This window comes from Taudactylus pleione, unplaced genomic scaffold (genome assembly GCF_031769625.1).
Source record: "Taudactylus pleione unplaced genomic scaffold, aTauple2 ptg000583l, whole genome shotgun sequence".
In the NCBI taxonomy this organism is placed as follows: Eukaryota; Metazoa; Chordata; class Amphibia; order Anura; family Myobatrachidae; genus Taudactylus; species Taudactylus pleione.
Window position 1 is genome coordinate 2813 of NW_028284985.1, and position 16470 is coordinate 19282.

Below are 16470 nucleotides of genomic sequence, written 5' to 3' on the forward strand. Positions count from 1 at the left end.
CTTATTACAGTTTTACGCCTGGTACGCGTACTGCTGCAAATGACCACGATTGCGGAGCTAATGTGTCATAGCTATAATTTACCCCGCTTCCATTTTGTATTAACGCCTCTTACCAGGATTAAATGTTTAATGGCATTACTACTTTTTAAATTATTTACTCCTCTAATTCAACCTCTTCTGGTGTTTTATGGTGATGCCACTGGCCCCAGTATGTAAAAGAGACAGCGGAGGGGGCGGGGCTTTTCTAAATCCAGGCTAGGTCGTCTTGGCTCCATAGGAGGAACGTAAAAAGTGCTTATTAAAGTTACTGATGACACAAACCTCTCTATAATGGAAGTAATATTTATTACACTTCTGAATAACGATGGCACTCTTCCTGATGGTGATAACACATAAGCAAACAACATATTACCCCCCTTTATGTATAATCGCTTCTTGCTTTCCCCGTTTTAAGGTTTTTTTTTATGACCATGAAAAATTCAGTCTACAAAACCAAGAACTTTAAATAAACTAAGGGGGAAAATAATTTGCATCCAATCACATTAGTTTTATGCGTTATATAGTTTATTCCTGCATGTAACATTTTTACATACAGATGGTTCCGCGCTAATCTATGCTCAAATCGCGCCAAATTGCCCCGTCTGGCGCACCACAGATTATACAACTAACCCGCGCCATGCAACCCCCCCACACAGTATTGTATCGCACGTGCTTCTAATTATATACTAGATTGCACCAAGTACACTGTAAGCGACTTTAGATGGAGCTGCGATACGACACAGATACAAGAGTCTGCGAGTTGCTTTCCGCGGTGGAGCGCCTAAGTCACGCCAATGCCTCTCACCTCATATGGCGCAATACGGGTGGATAATTGAGGACACATCTGAATGGCGGATTTTCCATAGTGAAATAGAAGATCACCCTAAAGCTGCCCCTCACCCTCAGCAGAGCCCCACGCAGCTGTTTTTTCCCCAGGGTTCTGTCCCTTTTAGATCTACAAGAGCTAACGTTTGAGTGCATTTTGCAATGTGCCTGTATCACAACTCCCATCCTCTCTATTTGTACTACAACTCCCACCTTCCCCATGTGACAAACACTCTGAGCTGCTGACGCTATATACGGCTCCTGGACAGGGGCTGCACCGTCTGGCCGGGTGCTGGGGAATTAACACTCTCCTGATCCCCGTGTATAAGGTGGCTATAGCTGGACGACGGGTGACAGGTGGCAGTCAGCTGTTATTACCCTTATGCTTATTATAGTGTAAGCTCTTTACCTCTGGGGGGAGGAGAACCGTGGGGGGATTTAGATAATCTTTCTGCCAGCTAGACCTCCTCTCATGGGAATGAAGAGGAAGCAGATAGGAAACCCTAAGATGTAGGTTTATTAACTCTTTATTAACTCCTACTGTACTGTAATACTCCCGGCTCCTTGTCAATGTGCCCTTTGTACATGAAGGCGTTAGCAGGCTGACACTTCCTGCTAGGAATAGGGGTGGATTAAGATGACCTTTATTTACTAACTCTATGTCCCATCATGTCTAAATCCTGACATCACACCAGGTAGGGCATCACACAGGATATCAGGAAAACATGCATCGCGAGAGGTTAATCAATCACTGAGTGATTCATATTTCCTGGACAACCTCGGCCAGCTCTAATCATACACTGAAAAAAGAAAGCTATAAAAATGCTGTTTTGTGCCTTGCAGGGGAAACCGTTTTGCTTTTCCTCAGCGCGGGTCAGGTTTTCTGCCCTTTCCAAACCCGGGCACGCCCCTGCTTATGTCATGCTGCTCCCTCAATTAAATCACATTTCCCTTGCCATCTGACCATGCCCCCAAGCTATCGTATTGTATGTAGTACCTCAAATAGATTGACGGAAGGGCTTTTGGAGTAGATGAAGGAATTCTGGGGAAGAGAAAGCAAATAATGGAACTGTACTAAATGGTGAGTACTGCAAGCATCGTAGTAACTAGATAAAGGCCTATGACAAAGATATATTTTTACAACATTCAGCCTAAATTATTTTACATTATAATTTACATTATTATTTATATTAGGCAAAGAAAAAAAAAACGTAGGGTTAAAGTCTGTGTAATATGTTACACAAACTACTGAACGGATAATATGAGTAAACTATAATTTTTTTTGTATAATTCACTATATCATCAGGTTCAAAAACCCGTCGGAGCTCACCTGGGGACTGCCGTTGCCATACCCGATGCCTTGCGTGGATTGGAGGGACATAGGGGGTCCCAGGGGCGGGCTGATGACCGAGAAAGGTGGGCCCATTCCATTGAGGGAGGACCCGAGTGGTGAGTGGAGATGGGTGGGTGAGCCCAGGGAAGGGTTTATCCCGGAACTGCTGAGGGACGGATGAAGCAGAGGTGCGCTCATAGAACCACGGATACTTGGCGAGTTCAGAGACGTGGAATTGACCTGGGTGGAAAAATCTGCGCAAATACAAAAAACAAACAAAAAAAACCCATTAATAATGTATCGAATAAATCCACAGTGTCAAGAGCAATTGCATTTGCTAGGGGTCACACACAAAGTATTTTATTGGGAGGTATTCAATTGTAGGAGAACCACAAATCCCAGCATTCTCTACCAAGTGGGATAATCAGATTTGTCCCTGCCTTTTCTGTCCTTATCAGTGAGGTCGTGTATCGGGGGTCAGTAAGGTGGGAAAAGAAACAGAGGGGAAGGAAGTACTGGGTGGTGTCAAGAAAAGAGAAGGAATTATAGGGGGGACCAGAAAGGAGTGGACGAATTACAGGGCGGCTGGTGACAAAGGGAAGGAATTATAGGGGGGACCAGAAAGGAGTGGATGAATTACAGGGCGACTGGTGACAAAGGGAAGGAATTATAGGGGGGACCAGAAAGGAGTGGATGAATTACAGGGTGGCTGGTGACAAAGGGAAGGAATTATAGGGGGGGACCAGAAAGGAGTGGATGAATTACAGGGCAGCTGGTGACAAAGGGAAGGAATTACAGGGGGGGACCAGAAAGGAGTGGATGAATTACAGGGCGGCTGGTGACAAAGAGAAGGAATTATAGGGGGGACCAGAAAGGAGTGGATGAATTACAGGGCGGCTGGTGACAAAGGGAAGGAATTATAGGGGGGACCAGAAAGGAGTGGATGAATTACAGGGCGGCTGGTGACAAAGGGAAGGAATTATAGGGGGGACCAGAAAGGAGTGGATGAATTACAGGGCGGCTGGTGACAAAGGGAAGGAATTATAGGGGGGGACCAGAAAGGAGTGGATGAATTACAGGGCGGCTAGTGACTAAGGGAAGAAATTATAGGGTGGACCAGAAAGGAGTGGATGAATTACAGGGCGGCTGGTGACAAAGGAAAGGAATTATAGGGGGGACCAGAAAGGAGTGGATGAATTACAGGGCGACTGGTGACAAAGGGAAGGAATTATAGGGGGGACCAGAAAGGAGTGGATGAATTACAGGGTGGCTGGTGACAAAGGGAAGGAATTATAGGGGGGACCAGAAAGGAGTGGATGAATTACAGGGTGGCTGGTGACAAAGGGAAGGAATTATAGGGGGGGACCAGAAAGGAGTGGATGAATTACAGGGCGGCTGGTGACAAAGGGAAGGAATTATAGGGGGGACCAGAAAGGAGTGGATGAATTACAGGGTGGCTGGTGACAAAGGGAAGGAATTATAGGGGGGACCAGAAAGGAGTGGATGAATTACAGGGCGGCTGGTGACAAAGGGAAGGAATTATAGGGGGGGACCAGAAAGGAGTGGATGAATTACAGGGCGGCTAGTGACTAAGGGAAGAAATTATAGGGGGGACCAGAAAGGAGTGGATGAATTACAGGGCGGCTGGTGACTAAGGAAAGGAATTATAGGGGGGACCAGAAAGGAGTGGACGAGTTACAGGGCGGCTGGTGACTAAGGGAAGGAATTATAGGGGGGACCAGAAAGGAGTGGACGAATTACAGGGCGGCTGGTGACAAAGAGAAGGAATTATAGGGGGGACCAGAAAGGAGTGGATGAATTACAGGGCGGCTGGTGACTAAGGGAAGGAATTATAGGGGGGGACCAGAAAGGAGTGGACGAATTACAGGGCGGCTGGTGACAAAGAGAAGGAATTATAGGGGGGACCAGAAAGGAGTGGATGAATTACAGGGCGGCTTGTGACAAAGGGAAGGAATTATAGGGGGGACCAGAAAGGAAAGGATGAATTACAGGGCGGCTGGTGACAAAGGGAAGGAATTATAGGGGGATATTAATAGGAGGAATGAGATACTGAGTAAGAGAGGAATAAATGACAGGGAGGGTGGCAAGAAAGGGAAGGAATTACAGGAGGTAACCAAGGAGTGGATGAATTATATGGTGAAAAGGTGAATGAATAACCTGGGGGGGGTGTTGGCAAGAGGAGGAATGAATTACAGTGTGTGACATGATGGGAGGGGAAAGAACTACAGGGAGGTGGTGGCAGAGGGAGGCGAGTTACATGGGGTAAGAAGTGAATGAATTATATGGTGAAAAAGCGAATGAATTATATGGTGAAAAGGCGAATGAATTATGTGGTTAGTAGGAGGAGGAATGAAATACAGGGTGGGAAATGAGAGGGAGGGGAAAGAACTCCAGGGAGGTGGTGGGAGAGGGAGGGAATTACAGGGGGTAAGGAGTGAATGAATTAAAAGGGCGAAGTGAATGAATTATATGGTGAAAAAGCGAATGAATTATATGGTGAAAAGGCGAATGAATTATGTGGTTAGTAGGAGGAGGAATGAAATACAGGGTGGGAAATGAGAGGGAGGGGAAAGAACTCCAGGGAGGTGGTGGGAGAGGGAGGGAATTACAGGGGGTAAGGAGTGAATGAATTAAAAGGGCGAAGTGATAAAGGGAATGAATTATCAGGGGGTTAATAGGAGAAATGAACAACAGGGTGGAAAATGAGGGAGAGGGGAATAAATGACAGGGAGATAGAGAAACGGGGATGAATTATAGGGGTCAGCATATTGTGGGTGAATTACAGGGCAGGGAATGAGGGAGAAACAAATGAATTACAGGTAACAGAGCGATACAATGTATATAATCCAAGGTGAGTACAGCTACATTACTCATATAACATATAGAGTGCATGTCATCACATGGGAATAAAAATAAGATAAAGAGGAAATAGGATATCCACATATTGTAAGACCTGCATCCTATATACATAAATAAGACCAGATAGTGACAGTGAAAGCCAATATGAGGGGTTTCAATGATCATATTCCCGACCCCTGGTGTCCAGGTTTCATTTTTTTTAAAGGCGCCATTGAATTGGTAGTTACAGCGAATGTGACAATTCTGTGCGTTCTCCGTCACGGGAAACGGGAAGAGTCTCTATAATCTAAGTGGATTAAAATTGAATAAAAAACCAACATCATTAATGTCTCCCCCCATCGATTCCTGCAGCGCACAAGATCAGCCTCTGGGCAACGTGTCACTTCTGCCACGTTCACTTCACGTACGTTACCGGCTTTTATTAACACTTATTGTACCCACCACAGAGAAGTGCGGGCGCTGGACTTGGCATGTGCAATGCTGGAGGAGGCCGGGTACAGGTCAGGCAGTCTGGTCCTGCAGAAGGGACCATTACCTGGGGACGTAGGAAACGTTAGGTGGACGCAGACAGTGACGTGTAATAACGCTGCAGATCTCAGGGATGAGAATTGGGGCGATCAGCTCCTATAAATGCCGCCATCTTTCCACAGCGACGGCCTCCTCTTACTCAGCACAGAATCAGATTCAAACTTCACGAGAAGAATAATTCCTGCACTGTATGTACAAAATATCCCAGAATGAATAATACATGAGGTTCCCGCCATGAGTTAGGATACAGAAATGACTTATTTACGCTCAATGAAAACAATGTTCACCAGGACGCTCATTAATAATGAATTGTGCGTACGGAGCTTTTCCATCAATATGGGGGTTATTATAAACAGCACGCAGAGGATTCGCTAGTAAAGCATTTAGTGTCCATTACTAATGCTGGGTACACACTGGCAGATATATTGGGCGATCAATTGATCGGCCAATTTATCTTGTGTGCGTCGGCCAGTGTGTACTAGCGATATGTCTGTGAACGTCGTCGTTCGCGGACATATCGCGTCAGCTGAGGTGCAGAGCCGATGGCAGATATATCTGTCCACCGTGCTGTGTGTACAGGCGGTCAGCCGACTGCCCGTACACTTGCTGCAGAGGCCGCGGGGAAGGGGGGCAACACGCCCCCTGGTCAGCGAGACCCGCACCCAGGTGACAGATGATGGTTGGTCAGTGCGTATGAACAACCATCATCTGCCAGTATTTCTCTTAGGTGTGTACCCAGTTTAAGGTGGAGATTTATCAAACCTTGGAGCGAGATAAAGTGAATAGAGATAAAGTACCAACCAATCAGCTCCTAACTGTTCTCTTTCTAGCACAGCCTGTAACATGAGTTAGGAGCTGAATGGTTGGTACTTTGGGGTCTATGCACTAAGCCTTGGAGAGAGAAAGTGGACGGACATAAAGAAGCAACCAATCAGCTCCTAAGGGCGGTATTCAATCGTTTTATCGCGCCCGATCGCCCGTCTAAAGAGACGGGAGATTGCACGGCGATATTCAATTGATGCCGATTTTCGCACCAATCATGCCCAAAGAGGTTGGGATTAGCCGCATAAAATGGCTACACCCGACCAAAGTGCTGAGCGCGATTGTGAAAAGTGCCTTTTGGATGCCCCAAACGGGTCACTTTTTGTGCTTTTCACCTCGCCACCTGCGGGGTAGCGAGCCGAAATGCCGGCACTGGCAGCTGATCGTGTAACAATTGAATAGCTCCGTTGGGCGCGAAGGGGGGACAGCTGCCAGCTCAAACAATTATATTGCGCCCTAAACGTCAGTTTACAGGCTGTGTTTGAAATATGACAGTTCGGAGCCGATTGGTTGGTACTTTATCTCTCTCCAAGGCTTAGGGGTCTATTTACTGAGCCTTGGATGGAGATAAAGTGAATGCAAAAGGCGCTGAAAAGGTCTTCCCCGGTGTATATCCGTGTGCCCGAATGTGCAGGGGCTGAGCCTAACACCCCCAGCTTCCGAACACCGGTAATACAGATCGCTCGCACCATTGAAACTTGCGCCAGCAGTACGGCAGGTGCGGCTTCTCCGTCCATGTACGGCCCCGTGTGAGTGGTTCAGCGTCTCTGTATGTAACCACTTTCACCGACACGCCCATTATACGGACCATCTCCATGCGTGCGCTATTCTGTCCCCGCCCAGGAACGGCCAGGCCGACATTTCGGATTCCGTGCGTCTCATCACAACAGCGCATTTGTGTGTACACACTGTAACGCATGCATCGTAGGACCGCTTAGGGAATATCGCGCCCGCGCAGTAAGAAAAATAACGGTCATGTACGTGAATATCGTCACTGCGTGAGGCATAGGCTCATAGAGGTGTATTTACTAAAGTGCGGATTTATAGAAGAGATGTTGCCCATAGCAACCAGATTCCACTTATTTATCTAGCACCTTCTACAAGATAATAGCAAGACTCTGGTTGCTATGGGCAACATCTCCGCTTCTATATACCTGCACTTTAGTAAATATACCCCAAGAGTGTTGTATACCAGTCAAATAATTTACCAGTATTGTTTTTGTGGTGTTTTTTTTTTTTTTTTTGAAGATATATGCATAAAAAATGTTCAATAAAAATATATTGGATTAAAAAACATAAAAAAATAATAGACAGCAGATAACAGACCTATTGCCTGTTGACCTTCAGTACCTGTCGACCTTGTTTGCAGTCGACCTTTAATGTGTCGACCTTCAGACCCTGTCGACCTTCGGTCCCTGTCTATCTTCCATTGTCTACCCAAACATTGTCTATCTAGACAATGTAGACCTAATGATCGACGGCCACCGGTTACAGAGGCGGCCACCGGTTACAGAGGCGGCCACCGGTTACAGAGAGAGCCACCGGTTACAGAGAGAGCCACCGGTTACAGAGAGAGCCACCGGTTACAGAGGCGGCCACCGGTTACAGAGAGAGCCACCGGTTACAGAGGCGGCCACCGGTTACAGAGAGAGCCACCGGTTACAGAGAGAGCCATCGGTTACAGAGGCGGCCACCGGTTACAGAGAGAGCCACCGGTTACAGAGGCGGCCACCGGTTACAGAGGCGGCCACCGGTTACAGAGGCGGCCACCGGTTACAGAGAGAGCCACCGGTTACAGAGAGAGCCACCGGTTACAGAGAGAGCCACCGGTTACAGAGAGAGCCACCGGTTACAGAGAGAGCCACCGGTTACAGAGAGAGCCACCGGTTACAGAGGCGGCCACCGGTTACAGAGGCGGCCACCGGTTACAGAGGCGGCCACCGGTTACAGAGGCGGCCACCGGTTACAGAGAGAGCCACCGGTTACAGAGAGAGCCACCGGTTACAGAGAGAGCCACCGGTTACAGAGAGAGCCACCGGTTACAGAGAGAGCCACCGGTTACAGAGAGAGCCACCGGTTACAGAGAGAGCCACCGGTTACAGAGGCGGCCACCGGTTACAGAGGCGGCCACCGGTTACAGAGGCGGCCATCGGTTACAGAGAGAGCCATCGGTTACAGAGGCGGCCATCGGTTACAGAGGCGGCCACCGGTTACAGAGGCGGCCACCGGTTACAGAGGCGGCCACCGGTTACAGAGGCAGCCACCGTTTTAACAATGGGACTCCTTTTAAAATGATATTAGTGAAAGACATGGGGGTGCACTTCTGTCTACACAGCAGTGAAAAGGTTATAGAGATATGTAGGCACCGACAGGATAATATAATAATATTACTACATTCATGTTATAGTCTGCTCTCGCTTTCACACGCTTGTTCCGTATCCTAGAACAACAAAATCACCAACGCAGAACGTAAAAAGCTCAAGTACTACTTCAGATTCTGATCTATAAAACCCACAACTTCCTCAGTAATTTCCCCCCCATGCGTGTTATATATATATATATATATATATATATATATATATAATATGCTTCTCTACTCCTGAACGGGCCACATCAGCTACAATTATGTACAGGACACGGTAAGCTGCAGTAGCTGGGACAGATGCGGCGCGGACCCTGCGCCTATACTGTGGTATTTCAGTCACTCCAGGATCGTGCGCATTTGTAATGGGGTCGTTCTCACGCAAGGAATTCTCAGTGGGGCGTGACAACGGCAGTGCGGTCTGTGCATATGTAGGACTAGATGCGGCGGTTTTGTGCACAGCACAGGCTGATGCACGTGCGCTCGGATCACTACTGGAGAGATCACCCACAAATGGCTAATTAGCGCTTCAGACCGCAGTCCCTATTAATCTAAATGGGAGTGCAACATGGACCCTATGGACAAAGCCCCAAAAAGCCTAGTTTTTGGCGCTTGGCCCCATAGGTCACTTCCATATTGCATTGCGTCTATAGCGGCATTGTCGCAGAAGAGGGATCTTGCTGACGCTGTCTCATGGCCTCTGCCCTTCTCCGAAGCTTATTCTACGTACAGTACCCGGCATTGTCTTATATTGCTGCATATTCTACGTACAGTACCCCGGCATTGTCTTATATTGCTGCATATTCTACGTACAGTACCCCGGCATTGTCTTATATTGCTGCATATTCTACGTACAGTACCCGGCAGTGTCTTATATTGCTGCATATTCTACGTACAGTACCCAGCAGTGTCTTATATTGCTGCATATTCTACGTACAGTACCCAGCAGTGTGTTATAATGCTGCATATTCTACGTACAGTACCCAGCAGTGTGTTATAATGCTGCATATTCTACGTACAGTACCCGGCAGTGTCTTATATTGCTGCATATTCTACGTACAGTACCCAGCAGTTTCTTATATTGCTACATATTCTACGTACAGTACCCAGCAGTTTCTTATATTGCTGCATATTCTACGTACAGTACCCCGGGAGTGTCTTATATTGCTGCATATTCTACGTACAGTACCCAGCAGTTTCTTATATTGCTACATATTCTATGTACAGTACCCGGCAGTATCTTATATTGCTGCATATTCTACATACAGTACCCGGCAGTGTCTTATATTGCTGCATATTCTACGTACAGTACCCCGGGAGTGTCTTATATTGCTGCATATTCTACGTACAGTACCCAGCAGTTTCTTATATTGCTACATATTCTACGTACAGTACCCGGCAGTATCTTATATTGCTGCATATTCTACATACAGTACCCGGCAGGGTCTTATATTGCTGCACATTCTACGTACAGTACCCCGGCATTGTCTTATATTGCTGCATATTCTACGTACAGTACCCAGCAGTGTGTTATAATGCTGCATATTCTACGTACAGTACCCGGCAGTGTCTTATATTGCTGCATATTCTACGTACAGTACCCCGGGAGTGTCTTATATTGCTGCATATTCTACGTACAGTACCCAGCAGTTTCTTATATTGCTACATATTCTATGTACAGTACCCGGCAGTATCTTATATTGCTGCATATTCTACGTACAGTACCCGGCAGTGTCTTATATTGCTGCACATTCTACGTACAGTACCCGACAGGGTCTTATATTGCTGCATATTCTACGTACAGTACCCGGCAGTGTCTTATATTGCTGCATATTCTATGTACAGTACCACAGCAGTGTCTTATATTGCTGCATATTCTATGTACAGTACCTCGGCAGTGTGTTATATTGCTGCATATTCTACGTACAGTACCCAGCAGTGTCTTTATATGGCTGCATATTCTACGTACAGTACCCAGCAGTGTCTTTATATGGCTGCATATTCTACGTACAGTACCCCGGGAGTGTCTTATATTGCTGCATATTTTATGTACACTACCTGGCAGTGTCTTATATTGCTGCATATTTTATGTACAGTACCCGGCACTGTCTTATATTGCTGCATATTTTATGTACACTACCTGGCAGTGTCTTATATTGCTGCATATTTTATGTACAGTACCTGGCAGTGTCTTATATTGCTGCATATTTTATGTACAGTACCCGGCAGTGTCTTATATTGCTGCATATTTTATGTACAGTACCCGGCAGTGTCTTATATTGCTGCATATTTTATGTACAGTACCTGGCAGTGTCTTATATTGCTGCATATTTTATGTACAGTACCCGGCAGTGTCTTATATTGCTGCACTTAGCACATTTGTAGTGGATGTGGGCAGATTCTTCTGTTTCCCAAACTGAACTTTCCAATGGAGAATCTGTAGTGACATTGAGTCATCATAAAGGAAGGGACATGACGTGGGACGGATGGGCATGTGGCAATACTGGGGCACAGAACAGGAAGTGTGAGCGCAGACACGTTTCATGGCGAGGATCTGCTAAAAGGCGACGGATGTCTGTGGGCACAACACCTCTACATAGCTTATTTATATTAATAATGCAGCACCTGGCAGAGCACATTATATATATATAATTTTTTTTTTATATATATTTATATTAATAATGCAGCACCTGGCAGAGCACATTATAAATACATTTCGGAGTAGACTGCAGACTGGCAAATGCTGCTGTTCATAAAAACCCTGTGTTACTAACCCCACATAGACAGCGATAGCGGTAGTGCTCCTAACGGATGCATCGGAGTAAAACGTTGTGAAGTACCAGAGTGTCGCTCGCCCAACCCACCTTGTCTGATAATACTAAACTGGCACTACAGTGTTTTTCTTGAAATGTACCTGCTAGGTGGCGCCACTTTGTCACCAAGTCTGATACATAGATCCCTATGTACCAAGGTACTTTATCTCCATCCACGGCTTAGTACATAGGGCCTTGTGGTAGGGTCTCAGTTCCCACAAACCCGAGTGAACTTCCTGGAAGTTCACTACTGACATCACGAATGATGTCAGTAGGGCCGCCCACAAACGGCAGGCGTTCCTAATGGAACGCCTGTGTTTGTGCAGCCACCCCCCCTCCCCACCTACAAAAAGGGGCGAGCTGTCGATCAACATCGACAGTCGCCCCATTTTGTAGCGAGCCCCGGAGCGAGTGAAGTTCTCACTCGCTCCGGGGCTCACGCACGCCACGCTTGCGCACTGGCCGACCATCGACCCGCTTGCAAGCGCTCTGAATCAGGCCCATAGACCCCACAGTCTGCTGCAGACTAAGCAGTATGGAGAACATGTGAAGAAAGGATTTCTATGCCTATGAGGTATAATTTACGATGTACAGAAATATAAAGCACCAGAAAGTTGGATCAGTGGGTTTAATATTCCCTTTAGCTAAGCAATCATTAGTCACCAATAATACCTGTAATACCATTTTCATATTTGCTGAATTTTACCTGGGTCGCCCAGGTAAAGTTGGAGGCGGAGCGTGGCGCTGTAAATCACGTCAGTACTGCCTGCTCACGCTTCACAGCAACCGTGACGTGCGGCGGGCCACCATGGCACAATTTACAGCGAATCGCGTCTTTGAGTCGGATCGACCACCCGCTTGTCTGAGGAAGACTCGTCTACTCTTGGGGCGTTCGGGCGAGTTGGCCGAATTCCCAATTATCTAACAACCCTCGCGTGTTTAGGAACTGCAGGTGTGATGTCTAATACGATTGCACTAAAGCAGCAGAGTACAATGTACACAGACTACATGATAAAGGAACTTATGTTTAGATTGCAGAAGCAAATTCTTAAACTCTGCCCCCTCCCCCAACACAGAACACGCTCTAAATCCGCCGCTGACAACAATGCAATGCAAGCTGATCAGGCATTTCCTGTCTTATGATCCGAGTGCCATTACATGTCCGCACGCCCGCAGGAGCGCCAGAAAAGGGGAAAACGGGCGAGGTCCATGGCTGCCACACAATTCATCTTGGTGGCTCCAATATCAGCAGGAATGAAACATCCACTGGAAGCAGAAGCAGGTGGTGGGGAAGTCTCCCCTAACAGCTGGCATTATACAGAATGGCCTCAGCTACTGCAGAACATCCTGACGTGCAAAGCAGGACCTGTGTTTTCTGTGCACAGGGACAGACAGGAGTGAACTTCGATTCTGTCCTGCAGAAGGCACAGGCAGCCATTATATAGGCGAAACACAGACTAGTAATCCCATACTTCCTCACTTTTAAAAAGCCCCCTCAAGAAAGTACCGAAGGTGGCAAAAATTCTCAGTGATGTCACTGGCTCCTCATGACTGGATAAGCTGCACTCTCAGTGATGTCACTGGTTCCTAGTGACCGGATAGGCTGCATTATCAGTGATGTCACTGGCTCCTAGTGATCGGATAGGCTGCATTCTCAGTGATGTCACTGGCTCCTAGTGACTGGATAGGCTGCATTCTCAGTGATGTCACTGGCTCCTAGGGAATGGATAGGCTGCATTCTCAGCGATGTCACTGGCTCCTAGTGACTGGATAGGCTGCATTCTCAGTGATGTCACTGGCTCCTAGTGACTGGATAGGCTGCATTCTCAGTGATGTCACTGGTTTCTAGTAAATGGATAGGCTGCACTCTCAGTGATGTCACTGGCTCCTAGTGAATGGATTGGCTGCATTCTCAGTGATGTCACTGGCTCCTAGTGAATGGATAGGCTGCTTTCTCACGCATAAGCCTGCATATTGTGTAATTCATGGACGTACTTCTAGTGAACTAGGGCCAGAAGTACTAAGCTTTGAAAAGTCATAAAGTGAATGTAGATAATGTAATCAGCTCCTAACTGTCATTTTCCAAACACAGCCTGTAAAGTGACAGGAGCTGACTGGCTGGTACTTTATCACTCTCCAAGTGTTAGTACATCTCCCCCCTCCCCCTAAGAGATGCTTCTCAGTAAAACTCCCCTGTGAGTAATGAAAGTTTCAGTGCACAATGTTGTCGTCTATCTCACTTTCCTCCAGCTAGATGGATGGAGCAGTTGCGCATTTGTGAACAGCAGAAGCAGCGGCGGATCCCGCTCGGCGGTACACACAAGTTGCAATCAGTTTGGATGTGAAGAGATGAAATGAGGTTTCCATGGAGACGGCTAAAGGTTCGGAGGGGCCTGTAGGAATGAGTTAGTCTCGTTCCTGCTGAAGTATAATTCATACAAAGTCACGTTGATCCGAGTGCTGCAAACAGCAGACGCCAGGCGGCCGTATTCCCCATCGTCCCACAATAACACAACATTTCCCAAAAGATCCAGGCTCTATTCTAACCCCAACCGTTTTCTTTGCCTTTGCTGTCAGCACAAGGTTGGAGAAGATCTCGTACATTGTAATCCTTGCTTCATAAACGCTCTCACTTTCCCGTCCCATCTCCGCGTGTTCACCGATGCCCAAGGCCTGGTTACTAGAGACAGATTATTGTGACTCCAGTTTCTAATGAGTAAATGAGTTGTTCACAGCTGGAAACAGGTTCTAGGAAAGCATCCCAGGGGTGTGGGGTTATGGGGATGATAAATAACTCCCGAGTCCTGTGTTTCTGGGTAAACAGACCTGGGGCAAGCCAGGGCCCGGACCTCCTAACCCTAACCTTCTGCAGAGACCCCCGGTGTGTCCCTTTCAAAACATATCAGTTACTGCCACAGGTCTGACACCACAAGGCTGTGAAGTGGTAACACGAATCTGCCGGGACCCCCTGCTGTCTCCTCCTCTGTTCTCCAGGAAGCTTATGATCAGCTGAAAGAGGGTCCGTCCCGCATCTGACCACTCACAAGCCATCAAACAGAAACAAACACCCAACATATTTCAAAAGTAAAAGGAATAAGTAAATACATACACACATTACATTGATAAATGTCATCGGCACAGGGCAGCGGCTAACGCTATGCACTTTTCCATGGCAAAGACAGTATGATAACATGTAACTTATTGCGCAAAGCGTTGGTCCTCTCATGAGATGACTGAGCAGGGCTGAATGACACTTTGGGCGTTAAGGGTACAATCTCCGTGAGTCTGATTAGCCATCCCCGTTACCTCCCAGGAATGCCGCATACATTTCCAACACCCTTTTGCTACCGTGCGTCCAAATCTGTACTGCAACTCTGCACGTGCAAAGCCAGGACTCAGGCGCGGTGCGACTCAGACACATGAGCAAACGAATAACATTGCTCCGCTGTGTCCGACTCGACAAGTGCTATAGCACCTATGGATTGTACAGTTGTGTCCACGCTCATCTTTGCCGCTGCTGCGACTTTTGCAACGGCACATATGCTACGAGTCACACACCCCGTGAATGGGGGCGTGCGTCTGGTCCGTTCCCGCAATCCATGGGAATCGCATGGTGCCAATGCTGCTGCGACCTGGCGTACGCGGAAAATCACAAGCCATAATGCATGCGCGCGTTTGACGCCTTGGCGGCAAAGATGACCGTGGATACCTCTGCACCATGGCCAAGATCAAAGTGACAGCTGTGGAACGTTCGAGGCTGGAGCTCTAGACTGTGGAACTACAAGTAACAGCATGCCCTGGCAGCTGTCTGGCTCATCCATGACTATCTGCCCACGTCCTAGTGTTAAATCTGCATGCGGATTTTCCGTCAACAAACACGTATACATAGCGAAATCTGACAAATCCCTGGTAACGACTTCCTCATTGTGCTATGTGCTTTTTATGGGCAACGTAAACTGTGTAAGTGTCTGCGCCTACGCGTGGCCGCTGTCCTCCGTTCACCTGGGTCCAGCGAGTGATATGAGTCAGGGGGGACTGTGGTTGCCCATTTCCAGAGCCCAGAGTACGCCTTTATGCGCGCGAGGCGCTGTTACAATGCTCTGCCTCTGGCAATAAGAACATACAGCTCCGATGAATAATGAAACAAAAGGAACATTACATAAAAGCATTTCATTAGTGATCCCTTTCTTTACATGTCACATAACCTTCACCTGATTCTCGCTATCTGGCCGGGAGAGATTGCCGAGCACATGAAAGGCCTATTATAAGGCAAATCGCAGCAGCTTAACCCTGATATAATATTCACAGATGAGCAGAAGAAACTGAGGAGCAATGTAGCCATGGAAAACCATTATGAATAAAGTAATAATGACATAATAACATTGCTACGTGCAAATGCTCGCGATCCACCAGTGGGCTATATATTGTCTTTGCAGACAGTGCCCCTCCCCTGGCGCTGAGCCCCTCCACTCTGTAATACTATATTACATACCTCACCTGCAAACACTGCACCCTGATCCCTATCACCTGGCATTGCCACTATATAGAGATCTATGTACTAAGCTTTGGAGAGGGATAAAGCACCAACCAATCAGCTCCTAACTGCCATGTTACAGGCTGTTTTTGTAAAATGAGAAGAGCTGATTGGTTGGTAGTTTATCTCCATCCAATTTATTTCTCTCCAAGTACATAGACCCGTATATCTTATCAACAGGTTAACAGTGCCTGTGGCTTTCCAGCCAGTGAGGAACTATTAGTCCCAGCATGCCAAGACAGATGGAGAGCAGCAGGCAGATGGGGTGATACAGAGCTGGGCGCAGTTACAGTAGCGGTGTTAATCTGCCGATGTGCGTACAAAGACGGACTAT

General features: G+C 47.2%; 1 protein-coding gene across 1 annotated transcript in view; it reads right to left on the reverse strand.

Annotated features, from left to right (window-relative positions):
• Nucleotides 1-1821: 1821 nt before the first annotated feature.
• LOC148481368 (retinoic acid receptor RXR-alpha-like) overlaps nt 1822-16470 on the reverse strand; it is a 150616-nt gene continuing 135967 nt past the window's right edge. The window contains exons 2-3 of the mRNA XM_088453589.1: nt 2195-2451; nt 1822-1906 (exon numbers count right to left, since the gene is read on the reverse strand). Of these exons, the coding sequence (XP_088309715.1) occupies nt 1841-1906; nt 2195-2451 (323 nt within the window). The 3' untranslated portion in view covers nt 1822-1840. The remainder of the gene's footprint in view (nt 1907-2194; nt 2452-16470) is intronic.